General features: G+C 35.4%; 1 protein-coding gene across 7 annotated transcripts in view; it reads right to left on the bottom strand.

Moving 5' to 3' along the window:
* Positions 1-25,487, bottom strand: part of LOC129792072 (protein furry) — an 81,043-nt gene that overhangs the window by 51,789 nt on the left and 3,767 nt on the right. For 4 of the 7 annotated variants that reach the window (XM_055830784.1, XM_055830782.1, XM_055830787.1 and 1 more), the window contains exons 2-13: positions 19,990-21,104; positions 18,300-18,437; positions 17,171-18,053; positions 16,013-16,188; positions 14,664-15,173; positions 12,769-13,097; positions 12,463-12,645; positions 9,752-9,895; positions 7,781-8,271; positions 6,315-6,478; positions 4,475-4,585; positions 1,293-1,447 (exon numbers count right to left, since the gene is read on the bottom strand). In XM_055830784.1, the coding sequence (XP_055686759.1) occupies positions 1,293-1,447; positions 4,475-4,585; positions 6,315-6,478; positions 7,781-8,271; positions 9,752-9,895; positions 12,463-12,645; positions 12,769-13,097; positions 14,664-15,173; positions 16,013-16,188; positions 17,171-18,053; positions 18,300-18,437; positions 19,990-21,104 (4,399 nt within the window). Of the gene's footprint in view, positions 1-1,292; positions 1,448-4,474; positions 4,586-6,314; positions 6,479-7,780; positions 8,272-9,751; positions 9,896-12,462; positions 12,646-12,768; positions 13,098-14,663; positions 15,174-16,012; positions 16,189-17,170; positions 18,054-18,299; positions 18,438-19,989; positions 21,105-24,798; positions 24,902-25,487 lie in introns of those variants that run through there. The other 3 variants (XM_055830789.1, XM_055830788.1, XM_055830785.1) reach the window with 2 other exon arrangements.

Raw genomic sequence — 25,487 nt, 5'->3', positions numbered from 1 at the left:
TGGAAAATATACATTTGAAATATGGGAGACTGAAAGAGAAAAAGGTCCACGTTGGGTTTCTCATTGTTGGCACCACACTTTATTGTCACACGTCAAAGAACAGGTGCAAAGTCTACGGTTATTTAAATGTTTGTGGCATTTGTGGGGCAGTTTTTGGGTGGAGTAAATGGAAAATAAACAAACACTTATTTCCCACCACGCAGATGGGGTTTGTTGGTGTTGGTCAGATGAGCTATACCCGTAAAGTTCATTAATCCTGCCTAAAGGTATATTCCCAAAATCCGCGTGTGGGCGAAAGGGGTGAATGTTTAAAGTTTGTTAAAACTTTTCATTGTCCACCAAAAGTTTTCAAAGCTTATATTTGGTAAATTAAAGAGAATCCAATTCATTCTCTTTTAGCTTAATTGTTATAAATTAGTTTTTTTTGCTATAGAAATTACTTTATATTGAAGCAATTAATTTATTTTAATTGTCCATATGAGCTTTGTTTTATAAATTCAACAACAGAGAACTTTTAATAAAATTAAATAAAATTTCCACATAATTTTAAACTTTTTGCCTTTTTTGTGAGATTCGTTGGAACCGTTGGAACATAATTATTTTTCTCAATTATGAAGATTAATTATTTTATTTAATTAAATTTCGTTGGAATTTTTGTTTTACACAGATTGTGATTTATGCTCGATTACCATACGCTGCATATGCTTCAGAATAATTATTAATTTTTAAAAAATTAAATTTAATTTTTTAAACAGATGTACTCTTTTTGATGAAAGAATAAAAGTTCAATTATAAAAAAAAATACTCTAATTTAATTTTCTCTTAAATATTTTGAAGCATAAAAGAAGCATATGTGAAAGAAGCTTATGCAGAGTGAAAAGAAGCAGCACATGATTTTTTTTAGAAAGCTCAGCACGTGCTCGTTCCATTAAATTTGAATAAGTTTCCTTTAGTATTCTAAGAATTCTATCAAGCATAACTTATGGATGGATAAGCTACATTGGTGCAATGGAGCTTATATGAGAAAAATCGAATACCTACAATAAAATTTACTTTGTAGACTAAAGAACATAAATCACCATTGTGGGATAAAACTGTCTTTCCATTCCACGTTAAAAGAGAATGTATTCTAAAGTAAGACAACTTTTCCTCTCGAATACTTTCTCCATACCAAGATAAATCCCATCAGAATGAATTTTTTGTGCATCACATTGAATGTTTAAGGATATGGGAGGAAGATTCTTGCAACAAAATGATTACTGCAGTGTTATATACTCAATATGTAGACATACCTCGCACTGAAGATGGCTGCAAGGGCTAAGAAGCACGCATCTGCCTGCCTTGGAAGTGCTGTGTAGCAACGATCAATTGCCCATTCGAGTAATTGACCCATATCTGGATTAGACTCAAATAGCAACACAACGGTGTCTTTAGCCAACTGGTAGATCTAAAAATAAACATTTTCCAAAGCAATTTAAGTAAAATATGCCAATAAAATAAAATTGAGAGAAAATTCTCTTAATAAATTCCTCTTTGGCTTCTTTTTTTTTTTTTGAATCTTCTATCTGCGTTGGCAGCAAAGGAACGCTCATTCAAAATATTTTCGCGTGCTTCCCTCATAATTCATGTTAATTCCTATTGACATAGCACAAAATGGGTAAATATTTCCATTGAATATACTTTTACTAAAATTAGGTACAATGGGGATGAACATTTAGGGAGGTGGGAGAAGTATGAGAGACAGCTGCCACCCACGTTTCCCATTTCACAGACGTCTGGCCGCAAAAATGGAATGCTCGAGAAAAGGAGTCTATCCGCTTTCTATAGGAAAATCCCCTTATTTGAGGAAACAATGAGGCACGCGTATTCTTGAAGAAAATCAAATTTGAATAAAAAAACACCAAAGAAACTTCCCATTTTCCACTGTAGAATCAGGTGGAAAAACTGCGGTAAAAATTTGCGCAAAATTGAAATCAATGACGTCACGTTTTAGTATAGGTACTGTAATTTTTTTTTACTTTTTCAAAGCATGAAACATCAAAATTTCTTGTAATAATCATCTATGAAGAACTAAAATGAATATTTCACGCTTTGAAAAAAAAAACAAAAAATGCAAAAGTGACGTCATCAAGGGGGGTTTATCTGGACGAAATTATTCGGATCTTCGGAAATTATTAGCTAATATTCGGATGATTTGCCAAAGAAATCAAAATATTGATTTTTAGCCTCTAAATGGCTTAGATTGAAAAAAAGAAGAAGCCTAAAAAATACTTAAATCAAGCCTCAAAAGGACTAAATTCAAGTAAGAAATACTTTTTAATCCTAAAAAGTCAGAGATTGAGGAACAAAACTTTATAAAAAAAACATTAAAGCCTAAAAAAAGACTAAATTCAAACCGAAAAGTAGTAAATTAATGCTAAAAAGTAGTAAAATCAACTCAAAAAAGTCTAAATTCAAACCAAAAAGTCCTAAATACGTCTTTCGATTTTTTCCGGTTTTGCGTTTTTCGGTTTTAGCAAAAGATGTTCATATGAAGTCAAATATTTATATCTTCAGAAATATTCGGATGATTCGCTTAAAATACCAAATTATTCGCCTAATAAACACCCCTTGGACGTCATTGTTCTCATTTTTGGACCAAATCTTAATCGACTGTTCCCAACTGAGCCCAGTAAAATTCGTGAAGCTTCTTTGGCAATTTCTTACAACATTATACGCATATTTCAATTGTTTTCACGAATAAGGAATTTCTCCATACAAAACTGAGTAAACTCCTTTGGAAACATTTTTCCAGACAACCCTGGAAATTGCTTATCAATAAAACATTAGATATTTAGAGGGCTGGGAAAAATTTCTCGCTCTGCTTGTCTTTTCATTATATCTGTGAAACTTATGTTTTGCCAACATGAAGCATTGTAAATTTTTAAATCCACTGCAGATGCTGTGGCACCATCCCTCTGGGGAGTTCACCTCAAACGAGCCAAAAAGTACTAAATAAAGTGATACAGAAGAGTTTGTACTTTGGGCCTTGTGAATGGGGAGAGAAAAAACGCAGAAAAATTCTCCAGACAGCCTTCCCCGGTATTCTTTTCCCAATATAAAATTCCTATTACATTGGTCCTCAACCCTCATTCCACAAAACATTTCGCATAAAGAACCCACATGACGTCCACCATACACTACCACCACCCCGTGGTACAAGTCGCACACATTTTATAAACCACAGGTACTACATGAATTTATTTCCTTGTTTATTGCGTAACCCACCTCACAATTCTTATTGCCGTGTATGTGGTGGCGACAATAAAAAAAAGGTACTTAATTCCCTTCATTTTATCTTAATAAGACATCTCCAGCGGGGATAATCCTTCCGAGAAAAGGAAGAGCGAACCAGAGATGACATCAGCACAACTAAAAGTTTGACCTTTTTGACCGCAGAACAAATCCCATTGAAAATAATCCAAAATATAGAATTTAATACTCCATTTTATCTCTCTTTCCCTTTGAAGAGGATTGAATTTCAACTAAACCACTCTTCTGTGGATTTTATTATGTGTAGTAGTGTAGTTTAAAGCTTGTTGCACCCTGTATCCCCGCCACAGTTCATTTTTGAATTTCTGAGGGTTCCAGCTGGGAATTGGAACATCTCTCACTCTCTTCCCTGACGACCGTCATTGAGATTGGCAGCAAAATGGATTGTGGAGTTTTGAATTTTGAACTTTTTTAATTTTAAGTGAAATATTGTATATAATTTTCCTTTTGCTGCAAATTTGTAAATATGTAAGTTATTTTCCACATTTTCTTTATTTTCCCACGCGGGATCACCATATTAGGGTGATCTGGCGCCCAATTTTTATATTTTTCAATTATAAACCGCGTGGAAATATTTGTAAAATTATTCTTTGAATTATTGTAAATAAATTGTATATAAGTGGAAATTCAATTTTTTGTTAATTTTCCTAATTTTCTCGATTTTCCACAATCATGGGATTTTTAATCGTAACAAGCTTATTTTAAATTCACAATCTAGTCATTGAAAATTATCCATTTTATAGACGATTTTTTGGGATAAAATTTTAACCCACAAAAAGCTCTTAAAATGTAATAACCTGTGGGCAAAAGCACAATAAGGCTCAACAAGTTTTTCCTGAGAGCTTTAATAATCCCCATTAGTGGTGAAAACTATGTACGTACGCATTGGTTACGTTTTAATGGAAAATTATATTAATACCAATGAATTATGAGAAAATGTTTAGAGAGGGCTTTTGTGGATTAATCTAAATTGCTCTCATTACTCTGTTTATTTGTTTTCAATCATTTGGTTTCCGGAATAATTTATTTATGAATTAAAATTAACCCGCAATGCGTAATTTGTGACACAATATATAGCACAATAAAATACATTTTATACTACCTAAATAAACCCTTAAAATTGCGTTGTGGGAAATAAAATAATAAATAATTCGTAGCTTACCTTCTCATCTTTGGATTCAAGTAGCATATCGAGCCAAGGATAAATAAGTCCCTCTTCTGCCAGGTATTGTGTATTGAAGCAGAACCCACGGCAAAGGAGAACGGACATGGCCTACAAAATGAGAGATGTTTGAGTGAAAATTCCTTTTTCGGCCAAACATTTTGCTGTGTGTGGTTTGTGGGAAGGAAGTGACAAATGTCTTATGGTGCTATGCAGGAAAAGAATGTCAAGAGAAAATGATCATGACATTTTTTCCTGACATTTTTTTGTCATTCCCTCTCACTCCCACTAATGTATTTCTGTATCTTTCGTCTTTCTCTGACGCATGCTTCCGACATTTTCATCATTCTTTTCTGTGCACTCAACATGTTTTTCATTTCGTATTATTTTCTCAGTATTTGGGGATATTTTTCCATGTAAAAGTGAAAATGGGCTTTGCTGAAGTGTTCTCAGTGCCAGGAAAGCCGTGAAAAGTGGAAATTTATGGTCATTTAGCGGCCAAATATGTGAAAATGCGCGAAGTGAAAAATCAAAACATTCTTTCCCTGACCAATTTTTACGGGATGTTTTTCTGTATTTTCACCACACAAATCACTTCCTGCAGGTTTTTTGGACTTTCCCACAGGTCATCTGCAACACGGAAGGTCTGTGTGGGGGCAGGAAAATGCTTCCTGGGTGGTGGAATCCCACCTGAACGCGGAAAAAATTGGTCCGGGAGTGAATGTTTTGCTGTAGAAACTGCACAGTTTTCACTTATTTGGCCAATAAATACCCCCGATTTTCCACTTTTCACACCTTCACGGGCACTTAGAACACTTCCACAAGTCGCTTTTCACTTTTCCCGAGCTAAAATATCACAATTTACAGAGAAAATTGCAGAAAACTAACAAATACGTTGACTTCACAAGAGCTGGAAAAAGAATGACAGAAAAAAACATGTTCCTGCGACATTCTTTTTCAAGCTCTTGCGTAGTCAACACGTTTCTTATTTTTCGTCAATTTTCTCTGTGAATTGTGATATTTTATCTCGGGAAATGTGAAAAGCGGCTTGTGGAAGTGTTCTTAGTGCCTGTGAAAGTGTGAAAAGTGGAAAATCTTGGGTATTTATCGGCCAAATAAGTGAAAACAGTGAAGTTTGACAGCAAAACATTCACTCCCGGACAAAGTTTTTCCGCGTTCAGGTGGGATTCCACCACCCAGGAAGCATTTCCCTGACCCCAAGCAGACCTTTCCTATGCAGATGACCTGTAGGAAGGTACAAAAAACCTGCAGGAAGTGATTTGTGTGGTGAAAATCTGAAAAGAATCCCGTAAAAATTGGTCAGGGAAAGAATGTTTTGATTTTTCACTTCGCACATTTTCACATATTTGGCCGATATATGACCGTAAATTTCGATTTTTCACTGTTTTGCTGGAACTGTGGACTCTTTTGCTAAGCATTTTCCACTTTTCTTTGAGGAAAATATCCCCAAATGTTGAGAAAATTCAAGGAAATAAAAACATGTTGTGCGCAAGAAAAAAAGCATGCCATGAAAAAAAAAGATGTCGGAAACATGCGTGAGAGAAAGACGAAAGATAGGAAAATACATTAGTGGGAGTGAGATGGAATGACAAAAAAATGTCAGGAAAAATGTCATGATCATTTTTTCTTGACATTCTTTTCCTGCATAGCACCATTAAACATTTTCTTTTGTACGAAGGTTAACGGGAGTTGTTGTGACACAAATTGACTTCCTTCCCCAAGAAAAGGAATGAGGAAAAATGGGGGAAAGGGCACGCAAGTTTAAATTTGGGAAAACAGAGGGGAGACTGTGGTGATGCTTTATTGATTAGGTAGGTACCTGAAGAGCGCTAAATTGTAATTTTTCCTCTTCAGCTGAACTCCCAGATGACGCAGTATTGTGCGAAATTCCAAGAGGCTTTGCAAATTCTCCACTCCATGAAGCAAATAAGTTGAATAAATTCCTCTTTAGATCCCGTGAAAGGAGTGTCCCGCAGGCTTCCACTAAAATTCCACAGAATATTTATTTTCATGATTCATTTTGGATGATTTTTAAATGACTCCCCCCAAACTCACGGAGGAAAAAAATGTACTGGTAAGCTGACCAAGCTTACGGGAGCTGTGTTTCTTTCAGTGTACCAATTTTGTGAGAGCAAATTAGAGCGTAAATTAATTTAAATACGCGCAAAGTCGGGAAAAGTTGAAAAGTCATACCCTAAGAAATCTTTAGAAGGCCATATCTCGAGAACGGATCCATAGATTTTCATAAATTTTTTTTTCTTTTAAAGGTCTCGAAGTCAGCTATAACATATCGAAAAATGAAAAAAATTTATGTCGCCATTTTCGAAAAATTCGAGTTCGAAATTTTCGAAAACTTTGTTTTCGATTTTAGCGCCTCTTGCGGTCATTTTTCGAAGTTGCAATGTTCTAGACATTTGTAGGGTTTCTCGAAACCTTTCATTTGCGCTTGAGTTGATCAAGATCGGACTTGTAGAACCCGAGATATGACATGCCAACTTTGGAAGGCTATATCTCGAGAACGGATCCATAGATTTTCTTCATTTTTGGCATGAAGCTAGATAATATGGTCAGCTACAACATATGAAAAAATGAAAAAAATTTATGTCGTCGTTTTCGAGATATTCATCGAAAACTAATCGAAAATTTTGTTTTTGATTTTTGGCCCTCTAGCGGTCACTTTTGAAACTTCTGATGTTCTAGAGAGTTGTGGGGTTTGTTGAGATCTTTCATTTGACCCCGGGTTGATCAAAATCGGTCAAGCCGTTTTCGAGTTATGGTCGATTTTCGATGAAAAATTGTGGCGGCCATATTGACTAAACGGCTTGACCGATTTTCGAAAATGAGGTATCGTTGGAAAGCTCTTGATGGCCCCTACAACATATCAAAATTTCAGCCCTCTAGCTATAATAGCGGCTGAGATATAGCAAAAACAAAATTTTGAGGTTATTCAAAATGGCGGACGGGGGGGTGGGGGGGTGGATTTGACCTCATAATCGGATTTCTTCACGTCGATATTTAAACTTTGCCGTTTACCGCAAGTCTCTATCTATCACCGTTCTCTTGCAATTTAAGTTTATAATCCGGCCGGCCGGCCGGCCGGCCGGCCGGCCGGAAAAAAAATTTTTTGGCGCATACGTTTTTTGGAATGTGGGGACCCTAATTCGTGCTCATCCCAAGTTTGAGCCCGATCTGACGACTTTCGATTTTGCTCGGTACACAAAAGCTGTGTCTGAAAGAAACACAGCTAAAAGAAGAGAAATGGTGCAGCTTTGAAAAATCACTTACGTGGAAAATTCTTGATGAGCTTCCGTATAAAGTCACAAAAGTGGGTCTTAACATCCCTAATGCTCGTGTTCTCCTTATCGATTTCCGCCTCGAGGTAGAGGCGTGCCCCATCTATGTACTCCACAAAAGTCGGATGGAGCGACATACTTTCACGTTCAAGCACCCACGGACTGACCCCATACGTCCCATTGTCAGCAATCTTCTCCAACACCCGCACAAGTTGCAACCTTAGCGCGTCCCGGCGTCGCCTTCGTCGCATATTTTCTTGCTTCCGGTCTATTGCTTCACGAATGTAAATCACCAGTTCATCCATGAGATCCTTCAGGGCATCCGGATTTATCATTCCAAGCGCATTAACGGCAGCATCACGGACATCCGTGACCTCGCACCGTAGCAATGGTACGACCAATTTGTACAGAGCAACGGGTGATGTGGAAGCAGCCGAACCCGACTTATCACTCCGATCAGCCGTCAGAGAATCCGGTGAGGAGCTACAGTAATTGGGAAAATTCACATTATGCTCCCTTCATCTTCTTTCCTGAAGCACACGGATCATTGCATTTTCAGATAGATTGAGAGTACCAAATCTCTTTGTGGATTCTTTATTCTTTTGTTAATTTACTCACATTTTGTGTGATAAAAATATTTCTTTTTTTATTAATCTTTTGCACTCAGAGAAATGTGTAAGAGTTGATTTTTTTTATTTAAGAGAATTTCTTAAAGTTCTTTTAACGCTTTTAACGGATAAAATTGATAAAAAAAAATCATTAAAAATATTTGTTAAACGGAGTTTTAATTTAACCCTTTAAGGTTTTTTGGGTCATACGCTGACCCAAACGTGAAACATTTTTTTTAAATATATTTATGAATGTAATTGTTTTTCCATGTTACAAATGCATCAAATTCACGCATAAGGGGTCAAAGAAGACGTTCTGAGTGAGAAAAGTCCTCTAAAAAAATTCATTGAATAAAAATCGCGATAAAAGAGCTCATGTTTCAATGTTTTTATGTTTCACGTTGGACGTTAAAGGGTTAAATTCATTCCAAAAAAAGGATATTTTTATAGAAAAACTAACAAACTTAAGAACGGCCATCAGTTGATATAAAATTGATAAGCAGCGCCCTCATCTTTCGAATTTGCTTGTAATTGTGATTTCAGAAAAAAAACATTATTTTGTTCAGTTTTATAACAAACTTTTTTAAAATTAGAATTAGAAAATAAAATTATTAATTTATAGTTTGCCGAATCTAATTTTTAAGTAAAATAGGTAAAATATATTTATAGTAATTCAAAATTGTTTATATAGCACCACAGTTCCATTATTCTACATCCAGTACACATTTTTATGGCATTTTATGGCATCAATTAAAATATATTAATCCTTAAAAAAAACTTTCAGGATTTATTTTAAACTACTTTGCTTCACATTTCTCTGAGTGTTTACTCTTTTTTTATATTTTTCTCGACACTGTATTTATTTTTAAAATATTAAATCTTTAATACTAAAGAGGATTCCTAATTAGGTAAAAATTCCTTTCCCTGTAGAATTCTTTTAGAAGGACTTTTGGCATCTCTAAAACTACATTTTCTCTAAAAACTATATATATTAGGACATTTACAAACTAATAAAAAAATAAAAGCTAGAAGCAGAAGAATTATAGGCAAGGTTCTATTGAAAGAAAATTAAAAGTAAAAAGAAATGAAAGTAGGTACATACATATTTTACACATAGCGTTTGCGATATTTAGGGAATACTCTGGTATTATGCTCTACTAAATTACGTGTTACACATTATACAGGATGTCACAGTAGGGGGTGGGTGAGGAACAAACGAGCAAGTTGCGTTTTTTAGGGTTTTAATTTGGGAACAACAAACATCATAACCCACACATATATGTGTAACAAAAAACACAAAATTATTAATTTAGTAACAAAAAATAAAAAAAAGAATATTAGAATGCTTTCTTTACCCTTGCCGCTTATTACGAAAATCTTTCCGTCCATACGAGAGTGGTAAAGTAAATCTGGTAATCATTCCTTCCGGGCCGAATACATTTGACGGTATGTTATCCAAAGAATCAGACAACGACCGTGAATCGGAATGCTCATGCAGACTATTTGCACACAGAAAGAAATTTTTTTGTTCATCTGTTTAATGTCGTTTCATCTTCTTTTTTTGTATTCTTAATAATAAAACTTAGGAAAAATAATTTATTTATAATGCGTGTTTATGTGTGTTTTGCGACAAATTTTTTTAGATGAAATTTTGACCGTTTTTCAGTCTCATAAAATGAATTTAAAAAAACCATAAAAATGAACGTTAAAATGAAACTAAAACGTAATATGTAAATTCCTATTGAACAATACAAAAAAGTTCTTTTCAAAAAAAAAATTTGCAATTTTTTTTACATGCTCTTTGTAATTTCCTTTATGAATGGAAAAAATAAATTATTTTGCATTCTCATCAATAAAAATAATTCTTATGGAATGGAATGAATATTTACAGGGAAAAAGTAAAATGTTTCTGTTGCTGTGAATGAGAAAAATATTTGTAAAAAAAAATATCTCAATCTTGTTGTTCTTTTGTAGAAATTTTTTTTGCAATTTATGAAAATCACGAAACGAGGTGCACGTTCTCACTATATATTACCATTTTTTTTATCAAGGTTTTCAGAATTTTGTGTGTTGTGCATATTTTTGCATGAAATTTTCTAGGGGTTGGTTGCTATGTCCCTATTTTGGTGGAACAATATTCAACTAATAAGATGTTATTTTTATTTGTTCTTTGCTTATTGTTGACAAACTCAATTCAACGAAAGAATAGAGAGAGAGAGAGAAATCAACGTTTCTTTCTATTTTTTGTGTTATCAAAACAGCGATATTTTTGCTTACTTTCTACGAAAGGGAAGTATTTTTAGGACATAATTAACGAATTCCTTCATTCTCTTTTCCAGAAAAAAAATATCATTGTTAATTCTTTTAATTCAAGAATAAAAACAGAATTTATAACGAATTTCTTTGGAGGAATTCTTTCTAAAAAAAATCAATTAATTTCAGTTGAACCGATTTGGATTAAAAAAAATTAAATCTTAAAAATTGAAATTGTGGCGCCCTGAATAGGGGGGCGCCACAGGGCTTTGGCGACTCCTCTAGTAACCTCAACCCTCGTAGTCCTCAAACTAATCTATAGAGCACTTTACACGCACAGCCATTCCCGCACAAGGCTGAGCTTCGTCTGACTCTCTCTACAGCTCTACACACATCAGCACTCTTTGCCGTTCTACACTAATCAGCACTCTATGCCATTCTCTCATCTAATTACTCTCTCAGTGCTCTCCTACATTCTCTTGAGTATTCTCGTATTCTCTCTCACCTATTTGAGGGTTTGTAACCTAGAGGCAGAAGCCGTTGCCGATGGAAGGGCAGCCGTTACAGTTACCGCCAATATAAGGGTCTCACTCTATGAGCAGGTTAATATTCGCTGGATAGTGAGTCGGGCGCTACAAAATGAAATCTAAAATTATTAAAAATAAAAAATAATATTATAAATAATAAAAGAATTAATCATTTTATTTAGATTTCATTTTTAATTTTAAAAACTTATTTTTTTTATCAAAATCGGTTCAAAATATTTTTTGAATTTATTCGGAAAAAGAAAAAAAAACCATCCAAGGAAATTCATGATAAAATCTGGTTTTATTAAAGAATTAACAAACTTATTTTTTTAGTTAATTAAAATAATTCTAAAATCTTTCAAATTCATTCAAATAAACGGTTAATTTTGATCTGATTTTGATCACTTTTTTGTTTGTACTATCAATTCAGTATTTAAATAAATGATTTAAGAAATTTTCCTTAAACTTTAGCAACGAAATTTATTCAACAAATTCCAACTTAAGGGGCATCATTTCAATCATGCGATTTGCATTAATCCCCAAATGCTCTTTGCATTAATTTTCAACGTCCCCAAAATACAATTTCATGAATCATTCCCCCCTGCTTGTGGTTATCCTTCTAATACTTTGTCCAATACAATGCAAATCAATACCTTCACAATGTTTTGCGCGAAGTGACATTTCATCAGGTTTCTCTCTCTCTGTTTGAATATCATTGTGATTTTGTAATTAGATTGCCATCCAGTTGAAACCGTAATACGTATTTGCAAATTTGCATTTGACAATAATAAATAATTGAGAATTTATTGATTCATCGCGATAGGTATAAAGTTTTCACACGTTATTATTATGCAGTAACAGATGCAACGACGAGACAAATCATTCACGTCCAAAAATCTAATATCTCATGCACTACAAAAAATCTCAAATCACACATTGAAAAAAAAAGAGAATAAAAAGCCTTTTAGGCATTAGTAAATGGTAGGTATTGTACATGATACGACGATTGCGCAAAATATCGTGCACAAGAGAGAAAAAAAAGGAAAAAACGTATAATAAATAAAACTCTTTTTAATGCTTCACAAATTGCATGCAATCCAATCGAAAAGAAATCTTATCTAATACATGAAATGATTTGTGAATAGAAAAAGGAGGATTTCACGCGATGAAAGATATGAAGAAGATTTACAATAAAATGAATAAAATATGGAAAGAGTATAAGAAAAAAAATCACGACGAATGTTGAGGGTTTAAGAAGAAAAATAAAATAAAAACTTGGAACGTACCTGAGACTTAAATCGGGTGATGCACACCGTACGGCAACACTGGGAATGGGCGGTACAACCCTCATGGCCATTGCTACTTGATTCTTCCACAAATGTGCCAGAGAATCTCTCTGATTCTCAAGAGGGTTCTTCTTCGGTGGAGCTGAACTTCTCAGAAGCGATGCTCGATTGTCACTCACAGGACTGAGAGCAAAAGAAGCCAAAAACAGAAAAAAAGAGAAATCACTCGATACACGTCCTGAACGTTTCTCATCACGGGAAAGTACCCTTGAGATTGGGAAATAAGAAGAAGAAAAAAAAACTCACGTTGGATCAATTACGGAGTACAGCCCCGTGACTCGTTGATAGCAAACAGGCCAGGCTTGTGCCACAACCGATGGGCACTGCTGAAGTACCCTATTGCGTTCCATAAAGCCAAAAAGGAGCACCACCCACGGATCAAATTGCTGACTTGCCGCGCTACTACTCTGTGAGAGATTCAACGTTAATGTGGATGCTTTTGTGACATCTTCCGTATGCCCAATGGACCAAATTCCACTTGTTCTATCTGCAATCCATTGCAGATCAATCACATTGGCCGCCAGCATTGCTGCCCGTTCTGCTTGTGGCAGCATCGGTAGACATTTATCCATCAACTTCATGGCAGAAGGATTTTCAACGAGAGAGAAAAAAAAACTTCAATATCCCTCCTTTTCCAGGAAACTTTTGGGGGGGTTTCTTTTGGAACTTTTAAGGGGTGATTTATCAAATTTTTTAATGTTTGTTTAAAAAAATCTTTAAACTTCCTTAATTTTTTTTAGGGAATAAGAGAGATAAATCCCATAAAAAAATAAACTAAAACCTTAAAATTTCAATTCAAACACTCATAAATTTCCCATAAATTATTCAAATAAATCCCATGTTAAAGTTGGACGTAAATTGATGACTTAACCCCTTATTTGGAATAAGCAATAAGGTGGGAGTGCGAGAGAGATTTGATTACAAGCAAGGGGTGTTTATCTGCCGAATATTTTGACTATTTTGGTGAATAATCCGAAGATTATCGAATAATCACAATATGTATTTCCGAAGATCTGAATATTATCATTTTCAGCTAGAAATTAGTACTTCTTCAGCTTGAATTTACTACTTTCTTGCTTAGAATTCACTTTAGTACTTTATCGGATTAAATTTAGTACTTGTTTCTCTAAAATTTAGTACTTATTCGCATCAAATTTAGTACTTTTTCAACTTGAAATTAGTACTTTTTCCATATTGAATTTAGAACTTTTTCGGCTTAAAATTTATTATATTTTTGGCTAGAATTTGTATGTTTTCAACTAGATTTTAGTACTTTTAATTATTGAATTTACTTTTCAAGATTGAATTTTAAAAAGTATTAAATTCTAGCAAAAACATAGTAAATGTTAGCTAAAAAAAAGTATGCAGGAACGTGGCCTAATTCGAACCTCTTAAGGCCTTTTTTTTAATCCGCTATTACTTAAAACTGATAAAACTTTAAATGTAGAAAAACATTGGAGTTAAAAGAGTATTAAATGGGCTTTAAAATGGTGCGAAATTTAAGATTATTGCTTTTTATTTTATACCATTTTTTTCTCATTCTGTGTGGAGCTTTGGAGGTCTTAATTGGGCCACGGGGAAATCATCTAAACGGATGGAACCCGTAATAAAATAAATAAATAAATTAATTGGGCCACGTTCCCCTGCTGAATACAATAGGAGAAGGTACTAAATTTAAACATATAAAGTGCTAAATTGAATTTTACTTCTTCGACTAGAATTTAGTACTTTTGCTCCTCAGTCTCTACCGATTTAAGACTTAAAAAAAAAAGAATTTCTTTCCGGGTTCTTCGTCGGCAGTTGAAATTTCTTACCCAAAGAAACACAGAATCTTCCCAGAGCTTTCGGCCCCGCTCGGAGCTAGCCACTAGCGGCTAGCTTCTATGCTAGCCACTGAAGAAGGCTCCGAGCGGGGCCGAAAGCTCTGGGAAGATTCTGTGTTTCTTTGGGTAAGAAATTTCAACTGCCGACGAAGAACCCGGAAAGAAATTATTGATAAAAACGTCGGAAAAACCACATTAAAAAAAAAGAAATGTTCGTCTGCTGAATATTCTGATTTCTTTGGCGAATCATCCGAATAATCCGAATATTTTTATTCAGATAAACACCCCTTGATTACAACATAATAATAAAATACTCACGGAAGGGCAACATTTGTCGATGACATCGATGAGTGGTGGCTCCGTTTCCGGCAACCCGAGTGCCTTCTTGAGATTCTTCACCTCCTTCATGATATGTACAGCCAATTTCCTCGGCTGTGGTCGACTATTGCATAGCACAATGAGCGCTAGACCTTCAACAAGATGAAACGTAGTCCCCAGTGGTTGTTCCATACTATTCGATTTCCGTGCAACATCAACAACTGTCGCCGTTGATTGTTGCGTTATACTCGAGACACCGCTTGAATTCACGCTGGAATTTCCACTTGAATTGGATGTCGTGGTACTCGCTGCATTTTGCTGCTGTTGCTGCTGCTGCTGATGCTGCTGCTGCACAAATCCTGGAGCTTCCTTCACCGTATTCGTGGAATAACTTGTGCTGATTTTACTCGTACTTATGGCATTTGTTGGATTCCCCAATGTATTACTTGCAACAGCATTACGCCATGTATTGAGGAACATCACAAGCATTCTCAATCCATTATCCACGAACTACACCATCAAAGAAATATTGAAAATGTAATCTTCCAAAAACCAATAAATGCGAAATAGAGGGATAGAGGGAAACACATGTGTGGGAGGCATTGAGAAAGCATCGGAAGTATTAATTTTGAATTTGGTGGAATTTCGTGTGACGACATACAACATTGAATTAAATTCACACAAATTCCATAAAAAGTTTTCAATAAAGGCGCTGCGGGGGCGAAGAGAAGGGAAGGCATGTATATGTAGGATTATATTGCATTTATTGATTTGCTGTTACACAAGACTTTGGCGGGCAAAATGCTGCAGGATATTGGCATTGATTTCCTTTCTACTAAATTTGCATGGTTTCATGGGAAATTTGTCGCAGAAGGTCTTCATTAATCACACCCCCACCTCCGCATCTATTGAGAGCTTTCGCCGTATATTAAATTATCTTTTCTTTTCTTACTCTTTCTTTGTTCTTAATATTTTTTTTGTTACACAACCCATCAAAAACTATGAACATGAATGGCAATAAAATCCTTTGCAAAAGTGAACAATGAATGAGTTTTATTTAAAAGATTTTCTTTTCAACATTAAAGGAGAAAAAAAATACGGACGAAGAAGTCCGCAAACATGCAATATTTTGGCGTAGAAAGTGCAGTGTTGTAAAACCAAATGAGCAAAGAATAAATCATTTGAAGAATTCTCCCCGCGTAAAACTATTTCTGCATTTCACCACTATTCCGGAAGACATCCATCTCTCTTGCCAAGCTCATCCCCCCCACATACAGATACATAATTTTGCACCATGGAAGTTTAGCTTTGTGGTAAGGGAGGATGAAGGTGTTTCGGTGATAACTTACCTGCGGAAAGACATCGGCGACATCACGTGCGAGAAATTGTGTGAAGCCATGTATCACATCTTGTCGCCAGTCCGGGAAGTCAATCATGAGGGTCTGGAGTGACTGATAGGCCAGACCCCTCAGTTCATCATCAATGTGAACCGTTAGGCGTGACAGCAAGTCCACAAGTTCATGACCTACACGCAGCGACAATATTGGGGTGAGGAAGAAAAAAGTTTCTTTTGAGAAAGCTTTTTGTATTCATAGAAAAGAAATATCTTTAACTGGGGAAAACTATTGATAATTTCCTGGGAATATCCTTGGAAGATTCCATTGATTTTTTTAGATAATATTTTAAAAATTATCCTTCGTTACTTTCAACTGAAATATCTTAAAAATTAAATAGAAATTATAACAAAATGTTTTTTTTTTATTAAATTTCCAAAGGACTTTCTTATCCAGTCCTGGGGCTGTATTCTCTAAGAGTGAAAAACTCTCGTGATAAACTCCCGAAGGCTTTTTGCAGGGAAAGAGTGAGGAAAACTTCACGTAAGCGTGATCATCTAAAAAATTTAATGCATCCGGGATAAACTCCCGTAAGATTTTCCTGGTTTTCGCATTTCTTTTAAAGCGCTAAAAAGCCTTCAGGAGCTTATCACGGGAGTTTTTCATTTTTATAGTACTCATGCCCTGGGAATGAATTCTCTAATAATGAAAAACTCTCGTGATAAACTCCTGAAGGCTTTAGCGCTTTAAAAGAAACGTGAAAACCGGGAAAATCTTGCGGGAGTTTATCACGGATGCATTTTTTTTTTTTAGAGAATCATGCTCATGTGAAGTTTTCCTCACTTTTTTTCCTGCAAAAAGCCTTCGGGAGTTTATCACGAGAGTTTTTCACTCTTAGAGAATACAGTCCCTGAAGATCTTCGAAAATTTTCCGTAGTTTTTTCCCGATTCTCTTTAATTTTTTTTTATCAAAGAAACAAATCATTTCTCAATCTTTTCAAAACTCATAAAATCCATAAATAAAAAAATTATATCATTAATAAAATTATTTTTAATGAGAAAAAGAAATAGCAAAAACAGAAATTTCTCCGAGTGTAACAAGAAAGCACAAGGATATAGCTGAGGGTGTGGGGGAGGGAGTGGATAAAGTTCAACAACAAAACACCCACTTACCGGTCATATTGTCTGGAATAAGTCGTGGTATTGCTGCCACACATGTGCGAAAGAGGTCAATTTTGGGTCGACGCTCATCGGTGAGGAGTTCATCGGGTTCCTTGTTGACATTTTGTGTATTTGTCATCATAAGTGGACGTCCACAGTGCACATCTAGGGCACGTAGCATATCCACAAATACCCGTCGCACGTGCGGAAAGTAATTGGACATACCAATGGTGCGAGCTGTATCTTCCGTAAGCATCTTATTCAAGTAAGTCTTCTTAACACGAAGTGTATTCCCACTTGGCAGGACGCCAACAGTTCTGGGCATTGGTGGTTCACCATCTTTTTGCTGCAGCGAATCCGCCACCACGAGAAATGCCCTCAGGCCAATACTCATCCTCTCCGGAGTTGTTATCACCTTTATCGATCGTCCCACGAGTAGGAGCTCAAAAACAATCTCCCTCATGGCAAAATCCAACCTCTCGGCGGCAATAAATTGGATAATTTTCACAAAAATATTCAATGGGGTGTCCCTTGGCACCACCGACTTGGAGCCACGCGGAAAGAGGCTGTTCACAATACTCTGGAGGCGGGAATGCGTTGCTGAATTCGATTCACACTTTATGCGTATCATATAGACCCAGAGAAGACGATAGAGTGACTCAAGGGCCACACGACTCATCTTTGCATCGCGATTCTTCAAATTACTCAAACACATAGCCAGGAAGTAGTGCCAATTGTTGAGGAAGAATGTCTTCTGCGCCACACACAGGAGGCACGTAACAAGCGGAAAAAGTGCCAAGCGATGCTTTGACTTTGTACAAGCATCCAACGTTTGGGAATACAGGAGATCCACAAAATTCTTCACACACGGCACATTCACTTCATTCTTTACAGCCTGCAGAAGAATATATAAGAATTCAACAGGATATAACCATGAATCACCCTCTCTTGTATTTTACATGAAAACTCCTTGAAAAAAATCTTCTACCCATCCATCGTATCTCCCCGGTAAAAAAAATGGGAATGGAGATGAAGGTTGAGCATAAAAAAACAGACAGAAACTACCCTCCCCAGAATATACATACAAAAAAATCCCCTCAAAATGGATCTATGGCCCATGTAGGTATAAAAAATTACTTACCGCTGCAACGGGGACGAGAATTTCCACGAAAAGCCCAGCTAATGCATGCTTGATGTCCTTGTCTTTTATTTCGAGGAAATATTGAGCGCACTCATGCATGAATTGAAAGGATGCTTCAAACTCCTCAATTGGTACCATCTGTGAAATAAATATTTTTTCATTCAAAATTCCAATGAATTTTAACAACAACGCCAATCTGTGGGGAAAATAAGGAAAATTCATTCGGGGAATTTTTATATATTTATGTGGATGAAAGCCTGATTTATTATACGATATCCTTGCAAAGAAGATTTATTTAAATAACTTTTTTTATTACTCAAAAGAGTTTGCAAAACTTTGTAGAAATTCGGCAGAATTTAATTGAATATTATTTTCTCAAGAAATTCCAAGGGGTGTTTATCTGTTGAATTTTTCGATTTATTTTACCGAATCATCATAATCTTGCCGAATAATCCGAATCTCGACGAATAATCTGAATCTTGAAGAATAATCTGAATCTTGACGAAGAATCTGAATCTTGAAAGGCTATATGGATTTCTAAATGAAGTACGGAGCGAAAAAAAAATTAAAAAGAAGGATCTCGAAGAATAATCAGAATCTTGACGAATAATCTGAATTTTCTTGACGAATAGTTCGAATTTGGAGAATAATGTATATCTTAGCAAATAGTCTTAATCTTCTCGAAGAATAATCCGAATCTTGACGAATAATCAGAATTTTCATGATGAATTGTTAGAATAATAAAAATAATCTGAATTTTGACGAACAATGAAAAACCCAACGAATACTCTGAATTTTACCGAATAATCCGAATCTAATTGACGAATAATTTGAATCTTAATGAATATTCTAAATCATAACGAGTAATCCAAAACTCAACGAATAACAAGAATTTTGAATATTCCGAATCTAATTGAGAAATAATCCGAATCTCGACGAAAAATCCGAATATTTTCACTCAGATAAACACCCCTTGTGAAATTCTCTTTTAAGGATAATAAATTCTAAAGAAAAAATGTCCTTTTAACGTTAAGAAATTTTCAAATATGTAAAACCCTTTCATCATCATCATTGATTGTTTATTAATCAGCTTTTCTAGGACCTTTGGGACCTATTTCCCATCACACTGAAAATCCTCTTGAGATTTTCCCATAAATATATTTTCCCAAATAAAATGATTTTTCCAAGAATTTTGATACAATAAATCCTTCTTTTTGCAGTCTTTGTTTAAACATGAATAACTTCCTCATCATCAGTGATTAAATGACCCCCACCCCCCCCCCCCCCAGCACATTTAATTCCCGCATAACAATCACGTTTCATTGTATTGAAAAGAAAAAAAAGAAAACTTTTTGTCCTTTTTGACTCTGCAAAAACCTCCATTAATTACGCGTAAATTAAAGGATAATAGAATCAAGTGCACGATGAGAGTTAAAACCCAGAGAACAAAACTTTTTTTCTTCTTTTTAATTCTCGGTGAAAGTTCACTCACTGCTGTGTCTGTGAGATGGGGGAGTAATTAAAAGATAATAGAAGAGGATATTGCTGTGAAGTGCTTTTTGCAGCTGCTTGGATGTCTTCATGAATCTCAATTTATTAATTCAGATTTAACTGGGGCATACGAAGGGGTACACAGATAATTTCAAAGGCAGGAAGATTATTTTTTTATGTTTGTTTTTGCAACACTCACCTTAACCCGGAAGAATTTCATCCCCATGAGTAGACTAATAATACTTTGTGTTGTATGAGGGCTTGGCTCCTTGGCACGCAGCTCCTTTAGCTCTGACATGAATCTCTTGCGTACGGAGCTGAAGCGACTCTGTGCCAGAACACCCACAACTTCAGCATTGAGATCGGCAATCATGTGAATATTGTGGGCATTTGGATTAGTCTGCAGCCCCTCGCGGTACTTGAAGTGCTTAAAGGCGAGATTCTCAATGTTCTTTATTATATCCTCATGCCCCGGATGGAAGGGCAATTGCTTGAGAATCTCAATGAGGGCGAGGCAGAAGATAAATTCCACGGCTGACTCCCTCCTTTGGAGCTGCAACTCAATATCCATACTCGACTTCATCTTTTCCATTCGTTTGAGATCATTCTTAATCTCTGCATCGGATAATTGACGCTTATGCCACGCCAGGAGGGTATTCAGCAATGAGGGGAGACAGTGCTCCGCAACAGAACCCAAAGCTGAGAGTAATTGATCAAATTGAGAATCCTCACCACGCTGGAGGAGCTTCGAGAGATTCTTCTCCGAGCCCTCAAGCATTACTGATTCAATCTTTTTCTCCGCCTGTTGCGTAAAATCCGCAAAAAGGGATCGCATGACAATCTCTCCTGGACGCAGTGATGCATCTGCGCTCCCACTACTTGAACTGGCCACATCGGCAGCAGACGCCGAACCACTCCCACTGGCTGCAATTGTGGAACGTGTATGCTGACCCCATGGCAGGAGGGTTGAACGCGTGGACGTCGTGGTGAGCGCCATGGCCACTTTTGTACCATCCACTTCATTGCCACCCACCGCTGCCATGGCCACACTCTGCTCATCGCCATACGTACTGGAATATGGGCCACTACCACCCGAAATTAGAGCATTCTCCTGCGGCGACAAATTTCCATGGGAGGCGTGCTTGTGGCCACGATCGAGGGGACGAGAAATGGCACCAAATGGAGAGAAATTCGCCGAATGTCGCACATTTGTGCCTCCTGTCGCCACATCACCACTCCCGAGACAAATTGATCCACTGAGATTTTCAACATTACCCCCATTTGAGCCATTCTCCACGACATGTTGTTGATTCTCTGCAATCAAACACCAACACCAAACAATCTTTAAATTCACATCCAAAAGGATGATTCTCCTGTTTTCCGAGGATTTATGTGCGTAATATGGTTTTGTCTCCTCAACCCCCTGGCGCTCGCGTAACATAAACTACACAATTTGTATATAGCGTGCGTATGTAGAATGATAAGCAATTCACCACAAGCTTCCACCCTTGCTTGCTTGCTTGATAAACTACGAACGTGGAAGTAGAGAGAAATTGTGAAAATGTTGGAAAATTTGCAAAGCCCACGGAGCAATGCAAATTAAAAGTTAGAGCCTTCAATTTATAATCTTTAGAGCTTTGAATTTACTCTTAATTTTGCTATTTTATTAAAAAGTTTATCTTTTGAGAGAAATTAAAAAACTATTTTATACATAATTTTAATTAGAAATTCTCTAGAGAAAAGCTTAATGTAACTTTACAGAAATACCAAATAAAAAACTTTTCTTTATTTCTCCTATCATAGAAGCAGTCAAAAAGCTCCCTATAAAAATCATTCTTTGAAAAAAAAACGACAATTTTCCAATATTTTCTCCCATTTTATCTTGTATCATAGTATAGGGAATATTCTGCAATGCAGACAATAACATTTGTACTTTATGTTGTTATACCAATTCCGTAGATATGCGGAGTATTTAAGAGCTTAGCTGATACATAAATAAGGTAAAGGAGCAAAAAAAAACACGAGATATAGGTATACAAGGATTTAGCACATCCTCTCCCTCCGTGAACATTGAGGGCGAATTGAGCGCGGAAACAATCACAATAAATGCGCGCGAATGCAACAATGAACGCTCAACGAAAGAGATTCAACCATTCCCCCCATTAAAATCATCTTCCTGCAGCTTTCTCATTCTCCTCTCTCACTCTTATCTCTACGCCATATTTTTTTTCTTTATTATTTTCCCTCCCTTTTTGAACCTTTTCTTCGCATTTCAGCCGGATAAGATGAGAGCTTTTCCGCTAAATAAATACAAATGATGATTGAATGACTTTCTTCCCAACGCAAGAAGAGGCCACGTCAAGGGCGAAGGAGAATTCTTCTTGATGGAATAATAACCTGGATTTCTCAGACACTTAATCGGTGGGAGGGTGGGAGAGAGGTGCGCAAATAAATAAAAATAAAAATAAATCCCGCACACAATGAGAATCACATTGAAAGCTATTACGTCGGTGGAAATACCTTTTCAATCAACACACGTCACTGATTTTATCAAATGTGACGATAAAAATATTTTCATAAACATTCCAAATTAATTTTCAATTTCAACTCATTGATAAAAATTAATATATGTGGTTTTTCGTTTAATTAAAAATGAATTATATAGAAATTTATTTACCTTTGACATATTTTATTTAAAATTAAAAGCTTTGTGAGAAAGATTTTTTTTAATACATAGTTGACCAATAGGCTGTGAAATTAATTAAAATTTCTACCATTGAATTAAATAGTTTACATAATTATGTTTTTGACATTAAAGGGATTTTTTATTGGATAAAGAAACACAAAGAGTTTATAATTAGTATACTTAATAAATCCAATTGTAGTTTTGTTACCCAGAGGTGTTCCATATCCCCAACACCTCCCCTTTTAGCCTAGTGCTATTTATGCGTAAGAGGACTCTCTCTTCTCCCGTTGAGCACCGGTAGGAGTACCTTTCCTCTGATGGAGTTTGACCATCTTGGTTGGTACAAAACGTCGTATGATTCTCCATGGAATCAATTGAGTAGTTCGCGATTGGGGTCGGTGCGAGGGAGTTGAGTCGGGGCGAGAGTTCTCCGTTCCCTGAGCCCCAAGTCGCGATTCTTCACAATTAAAAATTATTTCAAGTAAGATTTATTTTTTGAGTACCTACTTCGGATCATTATTTTACTTGTAATTGTTTTTTTACGCGTGGTGTAAAAAAAGATGGTATTGTCAAATAAAATTACCCGGCCGGTCTATTCTCTTTTGACATTTTTATTTTCACATTTTTATAACAATTTATTGAACTGAATCAACTGGACTAACAAAAAATGATTTTTAATTATTAAAATGAATTTTATAGGTTAAAATGTATAGTTCTTGGACCATTTATAAGTGTGGAAAAAATACCAAATAATAATGGATGTCTCAAACTATGCCAGCTGGGTAGGTGTCATACTTAATACATCATATAAATCTCCAAAAGAGAGTATAAAATTAAGCCGTCCCATAGTTCGCAAAGTATTAAAATCTCTCATTAAGGTTTTCAATAGTTTCTCAATTTATTTCTTCGCCCAGAGATGCATTTAAATTAAATTAAAACACACAGGAAATTAAATTTAAATCCAAAATAGGTCATATTTATGATGAGAGCTTTGTAGGAAATGTAAATATATCCTCATTCGGGCAAAATTTAATTATGCAAAGTATCGTGGTCAGTTTAAATTTACATTTGAGACAATTTAAATTCCCTTCTGGTTCATAAAAGTCGAATTTGTAAGAAACCACCAAATGTGCTGCAGCCCTTAGTTTATTTATTGCAGAGAGAGAGCTTCTAATACTTGAGTGGGGTTGAACTTGATGAAGATTAAATGGTCAACTATTAGATAAAGAAGAGAAAATTTGTATGCTTCACCTGGTTAAATAGGGTTGTGAGGTGTAGGGAGGAGGAGGCTGATGGTGTAGACAAGAAAAGCATAAAATGAAAGAGCTTTTGCAAGCGGTGAGTGCAACATGGAATGATACAATCGGTAGTATTGTGGTTTTTGCAAAAGTAAATTTGCTTTTTGTAGAGCAAAAGCTCTTCAATTGTAATTTGCAATTAGTGATATGAATCTATGTGTAAGTATAGCTTGTTGGAAAGCATTCCACTAAAATTCCAACATTCAACGAACTTTAACCCCCACAAATACCCCCAAACCCTCTCTATATATAGTTTGGTGCACTCTATACCAAACAACTCTCACTCAGTTGCGGTTTGTTTGAAGGAGAAATGTTTAATTTGTAAGTAGATTTGATAAGATATTGAGGTTGAATTGAATCAAATTGGTGAAATTATGTCAGAATTATTTGTTTGTGGTACAAGAGAATCGGAATTTGTGGTGGAAAAGAGAGAGAGCTTCAATTTTCAATTAATCTTCCATCCTACACAATTAACACAATTAAAACTCCTTTCAAAGAGAACCAACAAGAAAATTCGATGAGCTAAAAGGAAAATTGTCATAATTAAAAAGCCAATGTTTTCTTTTGACCACCAAAAAAAATCTTACAGCCTCCCCGGTGGTGGCGAAAAGCATTCTGAAAAGTTCAAGAGAGGAGTTATATATAATACGGATCTATATAAATAACTTCCTGTTGAATCATTTCACAAGCAAATCCAACATGTTGCCAGTTAAATAAATAATATTCTTCACAATTTTCTATCTCACTTCCACACCACACAGCATCATCTTATTCTTCTTTTCTTTTTCTTCCTTTCATTGAATCCAGATGGTAGGAAAAAAAAGCTGAATTGAGTGAAAATTTGCAATTAGTTTTCTCGTTAGAAATTGAGATATTTTGCCAGATGAAACGTCCCGCTGGGAATTTTTTTATCTTGTCTTTTTCATGTTGGCAATTACAAATCTTATTAAATGTGGACAAAGATAAACTATTTAACTTTTTAAAATAATATTCCTCACGTTAGTTTTCTTTTTACATCTCTTACTGTGCCATATGCTAATTGTTTTCGCACGTAGACAGTAGAGAAGACCACACTGCATTACCCTTTTAATATTAGAATTTGGATCGAAGCACTTGCCCTTGCCTTGAATAACTACAGAAATGATTCTTTTAATTTATAAATTTTTCATCTGTCCTTTCGCGGCACAGAGAAATCGCCAAATGGTGCAGTGTGGTTGCACTGAAAGTTTTTGCGTTAGAACATAAGAAAAAAATCTAGAATCAAATTTTAAGAAAAGAAGGTCAAGAATTTGTAGTTATTTATTTATTTTATTTTATAGGAACATAAGGATTGGGCGTAGCCAGAAATATATTCACCTTTTGACAATTTATTTGTACAATTCTAACGATTGACGTTTCATACGCTGACCCAAAAGCTTGTTTTTGAAAATGTTCCATTTTGTATCGTTATTTTATGAATATCAAGTCCAAATTAGTACAAAACTATGTCTTTACATTTTATAACCACAAAAGGACATCCCCAAGGAGTTGAGATTTTTTGCTAAAAATGTCTTATTTGAACTCAAAGGAATCCATAAAAATCATTTTTAGTACAATCAGCTTACTAGATTGATCGCGGACCTGAAAGGGTTAAGTTTTAAAATTACTTTTTTTTATTTTTTGACGAGTTTTCAATATTTTGATATTTTTTTTAAATATTTAACGTTTCTTTCT

The sequence above is a fragment of the Lutzomyia longipalpis genome, chromosome 3, assembly GCF_024334085.1.
Source record: "Lutzomyia longipalpis isolate SR_M1_2022 chromosome 3, ASM2433408v1".
In the NCBI taxonomy this organism is placed as follows: domain Eukaryota; kingdom Metazoa; phylum Arthropoda; class Insecta; order Diptera; family Psychodidae; genus Lutzomyia; species Lutzomyia longipalpis.
Note: the sequence above shows the minus strand (reverse complement) of the source record. Positions and strands in the feature narration are given on the sequence as shown.